The sequence below is a fragment of the Cupressus sempervirens genome, chromosome 3, assembly GCF_028749045.1.
Source record: "Cupressus sempervirens isolate cs-2001-9-10 chromosome 3, ASM2874904v1, whole genome shotgun sequence".
Taxonomy (NCBI): Eukaryota; Viridiplantae; Streptophyta; class Pinopsida; order Cupressales; family Cupressaceae; genus Cupressus; species Cupressus sempervirens.
The window spans coordinates 257,498,166-257,507,139 of NC_143120.1; the positions used below are offsets into that span (position 1 = coordinate 257,498,166).

The 8,974-nt window shown below is 34.3% G+C and overlaps 1 protein-coding gene across 3 annotated transcripts; it reads right to left on the reverse strand.

The window, feature by feature from the left end:
* Positions 1–232: 232 nt before the first annotated feature.
* On the reverse strand, positions 233–8,566 carry LOC149565855 (uncharacterized). 3 transcript variants are annotated; one of them, XR_016361517.1, is made up of 8 exons: positions 8,340–8,566; positions 8,177–8,245; positions 6,729–7,412; positions 2,738–2,815; positions 2,539–2,616; positions 1,614–1,679; positions 621–1,396; positions 233–514 (listed from the first exon to the last, which is right to left on the reverse strand). XR_016361517.1 is itself a non-coding variant. In XM_089817280.1 (3 exons), the coding sequence occupies exons 1-3, from the start codon at positions 8,356–8,358 to the stop codon at positions 6,975–6,977; spliced, it is 510 nt and encodes a 169-aa protein (XP_089673406.1). In that variant the 5' UTR covers positions 8,359–8,566; the 3' UTR covers positions 6,588–6,974. The 3 variants fall into 3 exon arrangements, 2 of the variants coding, with proteins under 2 accessions (XP_089673406.1, XP_089673405.1); XM_089817280.1 differs by lacking the exons at positions 233–514; positions 621–1,396; positions 1,614–1,679; positions 2,539–2,616; positions 2,738–2,815 and having other exon boundaries at positions 6,588–7,412; positions 8,177–8,229; XM_089817279.1 differs by lacking the exons at positions 233–514; positions 621–1,396; positions 1,614–1,679; positions 2,539–2,616; positions 2,738–2,815 and having other exon boundaries at positions 6,588–7,412.
* Positions 8,567–8,974: the final 408 nt, after the last annotated feature.

An 8,974-nucleotide genomic window follows, 5' to 3' on the forward strand; every position in this document is an offset into this window, starting at 1 on the left:
GACATATGATTACATTTTATAATGAATTTGATAAACATGTTACTATAAAATAATGGACATTCATGTGTTTGATTAATTGAGAAAGTAAGCTGAAATACAAGTTTGTATGAACACATTGAACAAGTTGGATAGAAATACAAGTTTAATGTATATCAAAATGAACAATATATTATGTCATATCAATCATATAGTTATAGAAAGATGTTATGTCTCATCAGTACAATGCAAAAGTCAAATAACTGACAAATTCTTAATGTGTACAATAGAAATGTCAAATGTGCACAATAAAAATATTGATTATATACAATACAAAAGTTGACAAATGTTAAATGTGTACAATATAAATATTGAATGTCTATAATACATATCGTGAATATATACAATACAAAAGTCAAATATATATCAATGGCATGTGATGACCATAACTACATATGTATATCACTATCAATATCTATGACTATGCAGAATCATCAAAATTGAGCCTCTTTGATGTAGTTTGTGTCTCGCCAAGTGTCTACAAAAGAAAAATTAAAATATACTATCAAATATCTTATCTATAAGTAATATGAAAACAACTAGAAATTGGGTTCTAAATTGTGGATAGTTGAGTTGTTCATTACCTTATCCCTTTGTCCCATAGTTGGATTAAATAGTAGTGATCAAGGGCTCCTTCATCGATTTGTGGGACTCATCACAAAATGATGAGGTAGAGTGATGATGGGAGACACAACTACCAATGAATCAATGCTCATGGGAGGCACAACCTGTATGATAAGTGATTAAATGTTAGCATTATAAAGTGGCATTAGGGATTAAAAATGGACTAAAAAACAAAAAATGTACTATAGTCTGAGCTAGATCTCTTGTGCTAGTAGGAGGTACAAGCACTGATGAATCAATGTTGGTATGAGGCACAACTAGTGTGATAAGTGATAAAATGTTAGCATTATAGAGTGACATTAGGGATTAAAAATAGAGTTAAAAAATAAAAAATGTATTCTATCTTGAGCTAGATCTCTTGTTCTAGCAAGAGTTACAAGCACTAATGAATCAATGTTGGTATGAGGCACAACCTGTATGAAAAGTGATAAAATGTTAGCATTATACAGTGACATTAGGAATTACAAATAGAGTTAAAAAAACAAAAAATGGTGCTATAGCCTAAGCTTGATCTCTTGTGCTAGCAAGTGGTATAAGAATTGATGAATCAATGTTGGTATGAGGCACAACCTATATGGTAAGCATTAAAATGTTAGAATTGCAAAGTAGGCATTAGGTATTTCTATCACACACACAAACAATCCAAATTGAGATCACAAAAGGGCTTCAACTAAGACTCTACATACATACCTCTAGCCTCTGTTGTGTTTGACCCCATCTTTGATGCTTGGGAGTCCTAGCAAAATGAAATGGGAAATGATTTGCATGAAGTCTCAAAGAGTGTTGTAATAGGTAAAAGATAAATAACACATGTTAATAAGAAAAATTGTTGATAATTATTATAAAACTAAAAAAAACATGTACTCATTTGTAAATGCAACTGTTTAATATGTATATAGAACAAATGCATACTATAACCTAAAATTTATGAGAAGTAAACTATGAAATTTTACCTCTTTCATTGCCTCAAAATCGATAGTCTTGGGAGCATTTATCAACTCTACAAAATGAAATTATTTCTACATATATTCAACAAACAAGTCAACATGTATTCATCAATATTGAGTACATGTATATACATTCATTTATAATAAATTTCAAAATATAAAATTGACTTGTATTTAATATCATTTTTTGTTTTGGTGTTCTTGCTAACTTTTTTCCCTTTCCTCCAAACCTTGAGCTACATGGAGTACACTAAAGAAGAAATAAATATAATATAAGAGGAATCAATAAGACACATAATGAGTTCAAATCAAATCATAAACTTGATAGGTGTGCAATCTATGATACCACATAGCTCTCAAGGCTGAAGTTAATGGCAGAAAGCATAGCATCATCAATTTGAGAAATTTCAGCCCCCAAAAAGCCCCATAAAATAGTAAATAGTATTATTATAAATATGAGATAATGTTGTAAATAGAAATAAGGCACGATAACAACAAGATCATAGGAGTGCAAGAAGACAAAAGGACTTGAAGGACAATATTGGAATGATAGTACAAGGCCTAGAAATTGAAAACAAAGAGACCAAGAAGTAAAAGAAAGATGTGAATAAACTTTTGGTACCTTGTCAAAAAATAAAAGTAGAGATTCATGATCTCCACACTCCTGCAATACACCCTATGTGATATGGATGCTCCTTGATGTGAATGGGTCTATGGAGGATGAACTCACATGAGATTCATTAGATGGATTCCAGGTATGCTAGGAGCAAGATATGTGGATGAGAATTGGATGGATTTGATGAATTTGGGACAGTCTCAATGATGGTAGGAGATGGAAAGGTATTATTGTACTTTTAAGAATACTAATTAAGAAACAATATCTTAAATCCAATGTATTATTGTACTCTTAAGAATATTTTAAAAACTTTACCTTAGGCGTTCTTGCTCCTAGCCTTGCACCTCTAGCACAACTAGTACTATGCAATGTTCTTGCACCGCTTTTTGTGCCCTGCATTGCATATTGTTTGAATGTATCAATCTAAAGTGCTCTATAATTTTTTTTTAAAAAAGAAACAATATTTTTAAGCCAATTTATTATTGCACTTTTAAGAATATTTTAAAAACTTTACCTCTGGTGTTCTTGCTCCTAGCCTTGCACCTCTAGCAGAACGAGTACTCTAGGGTGTTCTCATATTGGTTGTTGCACCCTGTATTTCATATTATTCACTTATCAATCTAGATTAGTGATCTATAATTTATTTTTATTTTTTTTACAATATTTAGGTGATTAAATAATATCATGTCAAAACTCAAACAAACAAAAAAACTTGTGTCCCCTATCCACTAAAGACCATCACCTACAAATCATCTATGAGTGTGAAATCTCCACCTCTGTATGAATAACAAGTATGCCCACAATGTACACATGGACTAGATGATACTGCATCCATATCTATCCTATGATACATGTGCTAACAACTAAAACAAAAATGTTGATTGGTCCCTGAAGACTATAATGATGCACATGATGACGATGTAGGTGGCACAAGTGAGGATGATACTAGTGGTGTAGGTGACACAAGTGGAGATGACACTAGTGGTGTAGGTGACACAAGTGGATATGACACTAGTGGTGCAGGTGATGTTGATGGAGCTATCATAGGTTGTGATGATTGAGGTGCCATAGGTGATGATGATGGAGCTGCCACTTGTTGTGGTGACCCTAAAGATGCATCTAATGATGGTTGGGGTGTCATAGGTGAAGGAAAACCACCTAATTACGAGCCATGTTGAATGATAACATCTGTCAATGATGCAGCTGCATGAATAGTGTGTAAATCAATATACTCCTTTACAATTGATGGAAGCACAACATGAGGCATGGTTGTTTTTGTTGTACCTCTCTTGTCATGTTGTGGTACCACCCTATGAGCCCATGGCCTATCCTATGCAGAACCTCTCCCTCTACCTTGGAACTAATAGATGTTAAAGTAATTTGGCTTCTCCCCAAGGATGAACTCACAATATAGCTTTCCCAAAAAATATAGAGGCACCTCATCATTATTACATGGTGGTAGGTCAAACACCATATACCACCTATCCCAAAAACATGATCTCATCCTAGCATGAGTGCACCAATGAATAGTAAAAGTTTTTCATGTGTGTAATAGGGAGTTTCTAGATATAGGATTGGTGAAAAGAGAACATATAGTACCTTTCTTTATATCTTTATCTTTCACTTGCTAATATGATAACCCATTGGCATAAAATGAATGACACCTATCTCTCTATGTACCCCATTTTGTAACCACTCTAGACACCTCATTTGCATTTTGGGTCATTTGTTCAAGTGCATTCACTAGGGTTGAGTGGTGATCAAGCATAGATGACTGCAACTTATTGACCATTTGGGTAATGTTAGCACTATTTTGTGTGAGGTGGTTTATAAGGTCCTCTTGTGTAGTAGTTAAATGATGTAATGTTATGTGGGGAGGGTTTATAGGAGGTGGTGGTTGTTGAATGAGAACATTGAGTGGAGGGTTTTGTGCTTGTGTCACAATGGTTAGAGTGTTTTTTGGTTGTGTCATGATGGATGGAGGGTTTTATTGTGTAGAAGGTGGTCTTTCTTCTCTCCTTCATTTTGTTGGATTCCTTGAAGCATCTATATTTAAAAAAAATAAAAATAATTAAAAACTTATAAAGTACAAAACTAAATTATAAAATTTGATTAAAAAAATACATAAATGAGGAATAGAATGAATGCTTACCTTATTTGTAGGGTGCCATGGATGGAGATGCAATTGAAAATCAATTTATATGGTAAACTCAATCAGGTTTTGGTGTTCTCGCTGTGCAATCCACATTGTTGCTATCGTTTTAGGGCATAAAAATGCCCTCAAGCACAGACAATAGTAAAAATATATACTTTAGAAAACCTGATCGATTATTAACTAATATAATTCATAAAACCTGATCAATTTTTTTGAATTATATTAGTTAATAACCTGATCAAGTTATCTAAAGTATAATGGCTAGGCTTGGATACCACGTGTAGCCGACATTTCACTTTTGAATAACTCAATTGAGTTATTGAAAAGTTTTCTTTTTTCTTGCTGGGTGTCCATTTTTTTGTACACCATCTTGGTGCACTTACCCTCTTCTCGAACAACTTACTCAATGTGCTCATCAAACCCTTATGATGATGATGATCATCAGATGGTATTGGTATTGCTTTTGATGTTGTTGCTGATGTTGGAGCTACTATAGGAATGAGTGGATCTTTTGTTAGTTCTGAGCTCTTCCTCTCTTCCTTAGCCTTCTTCTTTTCTTCAAAACTCTTTTATGCTTCTTTCTTTTCTTGTTCTTCATTTCTCTTCTTGTTTTCTTCTTCTTCCTTTTTCTATTCTTCCTTTCTTATTCCTTTTTCCTTATGTCTTCTTCTAACTTCTTTGCTTCCTCTTCTTCCATTTTCTTCTCTTCATGTTCTCTTTGTATCCTTTCCTTTCTCATTGCCTCTACTTCTTTCTTCTTTTTTTCTTCTTCATCATCAGAGCTGGAGTAGGTAGTGATATTACCAATAATAGCTCCTCCATATATTGCAAAAATATTCTCCTTTATATCCATAGTTATGCATGTACTATCCACTTGCATGGATTCAATACCTATAGTGATGTGAGGTGGTCAGGATGTCTGACGTGTCTCCTCTTCTTCTTCCTTTTCACTAGAAGGTGTATCTGCCTATACATACACTGAACTATCAGCCTTTGCCTATGCACTCACCTTAGGTACCAAGGAGATATATTTTACTATAGCCTCCTCTGTTTCTTGTCTAACTTCCTCATAATTGCCTCCCACCAGAAAAATTGTTCTTTTTTCCCTCAGCAAGGGCTCAATACCCTTCAAAACTTTGTCTAATTCCTCTTTGGATCCCACATCACATAGTTTATTTATGGTTGTGATCCTCTATTTAAATCCTCTTCCAAAACTCTCTTCTTTCTATTTATCAATCTGTTGTATAGGTCTTCAAGAATCTTATTTTGTATATTCTCAAATTTCTTCTTCTTCACTATCATATTTCTTATGATAGTATTCTCTAATTGTCTTCTATCCATATTACTATATATATTGTAATACTTATTCAACTATACCAAATTATCATCATTTATTATTTGCATATTCAAATTCTCTACCATTTTAATCATTCATTATTCCATATCTATCATCAGCTCTACCTTGTGACAGGGTTCCATGGTATATATTTTTTATTCCCTCTTATAGGAGGAATTTGTACTCACATGAGATTTAGTTCTTCACATTCTTCTTTTAGAGAATAATTCATTTTCTTTATTTGGGGAGATTTTAATTTTCACTAGGTTTTCCCTTTTTCCTTTGTTGGTTAGAGATTATAATGTGGCTATCAATTTCTAATAGGTCGTGGTAGGCAAGATCCCATCTGTTCTTCTTTGAATTAGTGCATCATACATTTTCTTCCTAAATTGCACTTAAATTATATGTTGGCATTATAAAATGTTTTACCTAGCTATTTCAACACCCAAGTCATATCCACACTTGCTACCTTATTTTACTTAGGTTGCATATAACATAATTATCACGATATATCTCAAGTCATAAAATTAAGTTATTCGTCAAAATATTATGCAATCTTATGTCTAACTTTGGTGTAAAATTAAGTTTCCACTTTCAAACAAATAGACTAAATTACTGATTTTTCTAAACTACTAATTTTTTTCTCCTTTTTACATTCTTCTACACTCACAAAAAACTAATTGATTAAGATGTTGACAATTATTGAACAAGAATACATTTTTGAAGAAGCTCCTATAAATAGTTATCAACTGAATAAAGACAAAAAAATAAATACCTTTAATAGCCAAAAATATTTAATGTTTTTATAAACAGACTAAAATTAGTTTAAAGAATTTACACAATAAACAAGATAAACTCTCCACGTCGATGATAGTGTCTGAAAATAAAAGACAAAGTAAAGTATTGAACTTAGCCAAGATTGCATGGAAAGGATAAACTTATCGTCCAAAATATATTAGAATTTTGTGGATCAAAAGGAAGGCACGTAATTTTTTTAAGATTTTAAAGAATTACCTTTAAGAACTGTCTGAAAGTTTTCAACCCAATTTCTAGATTTTTATTCGTAAGTATCACTCATCTGCAACATGCCTCCCTAGCTCCCCTTCCAAAATATCTGCTTCTTGAATATTCACTTCCGGATCCATGCAAGGGCACTGCTTAGAAGGTTCAAGTCCCTTCCCAAATAGTGAAGCGACCTTTAGCAGATCAGGCTCACCTAAACATGGGTTCCCTATGTACAACCATTAAACTTATCCACGCTTACCCTAGAATTTGGGTAGAGCTTGTGTATGTAACATAGACAACCTGGCACACATTGTACTCCAGCTTCTTCGCTCCCATATCTTTCCAGAATGGCAGTGCAGGATTTCCTTCTGGATTTTTCCCCAGAGCCAAGGCAGATTCAACTCTATCCCATACAGCAAGACCAATTATCTGCTTCCCGTCCAACGAGTCATAGAAAGACAATGAAGTCATTCCTTTAAAGAAGTTGAAGTAAGATCTGAGAATGGCAAGGCAGGAGTAAGATAGATCGTCCTGTCTCTCCCAACTGCAGTGTATTCGACGCATACTCACTATGTCTCCAAGCAACAGCTCTGTAAAAGGCACTCCTTTACCTGCTTCCTGTGAAGTGAAGCGGAACCAGCCTGAGTCAATTATTCTCACTGCACACTTCAATCCCTTAGTGAATGCTGCTGCCTGCATTTGCACCAAGTATAATCTCATCAGTATCCTATCCTCAAATGTTTGCCCAACCATTAATTTAGAAGTGTGATTTCAGATCAATTAATTGAAAATTAGAACCAAAATAATGGGGACAGCAGATTACAAAACGATAACTTTCAATATTCACATAGATCTGGCTGCACAATAATACAGATTGGATAGCCTCTATAAATAGAGGACTTTCACCTACAAATGAAGAGTCTAGAGAGTACATGTGGATGGTGTAATATGACAGCACTAACACTTAACAACCTTGCCATGTGTTTGGAGACATATTCAATCATGCACACACGCAATGGAGTTAACTGCAGTTGCAGTTGCAATAGTAGAAAGACGTGGACTTGGTCTATTCCAACACAATTACTTAAATAAATTCTATTACAAACATGAAAAAATGTATGACTTCAAGTCTTGTTGAGTGTGAGACCCTGAGAGAGAAGAAAGGATGAGACAAATAGTGCTTCAGACAACTTTGACAGAATAGATATCCCTCAGCCTTTGATTCTTTAACTGAATAACCAAATAAACTACCTATAAAACTGAACCCTAGATAAAATTTCTTTATAATCCATTTTTAGATGGGTCATCTGAAATCATGCTTATTCCTCTAATAAAGTCTATAGATCAAATCTGTTTAGATGAATTGGTGCTCATTTTTCTAAAAGAATCTATAAAAAATTGATTTGTTTAAGTAGTTTATAAATATATTATACTGGCACGATGAATATCTAACATACCTCAGGCAGATTAGACCTGGATTTGTCTCCACTTTGCGATTCCTCTTTGCATGCTGCAAAAACAGCAACCTGCATAGATAAGTAAATTTGGGCGCTATTGGAACAGTATAGATAAAATAAACGAAAAGGCCAAAAAACTTGATAGAAATAAGCATGCACATACCCATGACAGGTCGAGGCATCTGAGAATGGTGACGGTAATGTTGTGGGTCTTTTCGATAAGAGAGGCGACAGTGGCCATGTGGGCGACTGCATCCTCAATGTTGCAGCCATCCTCTGGCTTGAAGATACCGAATGACACGCTTTGGCACTGCGAACTCTCAGTAGAAGGTATCATTTTAATTTTGATTTCTTAGAAACATAAGTCTGTTACAACAGATTGGTTTCATTGGAGATTGTGTGGAGTGAAATACATTATTATAAAAAATACAAACCCAGCACAGAGTGGCGTGTGCGTATGGTTGACGTGTATTTCCAATTATTAAGTTTGGATGTGCATGTTGACAATGAAGGGAGAGAGACAAAAAGAGAGAGGAAGAGTAAAGAAGAATGAAATAGAAGTGCGGCCATGTGCGCGACTGCATAGTCGGTGATGTGTTTGCAGATGCACCAAGCAGATTTGTCGCACTTGGTGAGGGTCCGTACCAGCAATTATTTGAGTTATGTTGTTTCATCTTTCTATGTACACAAGAAACGTTAGAGATTGAAATATCGCAGCATTGGGTTAAACCAATTCACCACAGGCAGTATGGCACACACAGGCAAAGTTTACATCTCTCTATTTGATCTTTCAATTTA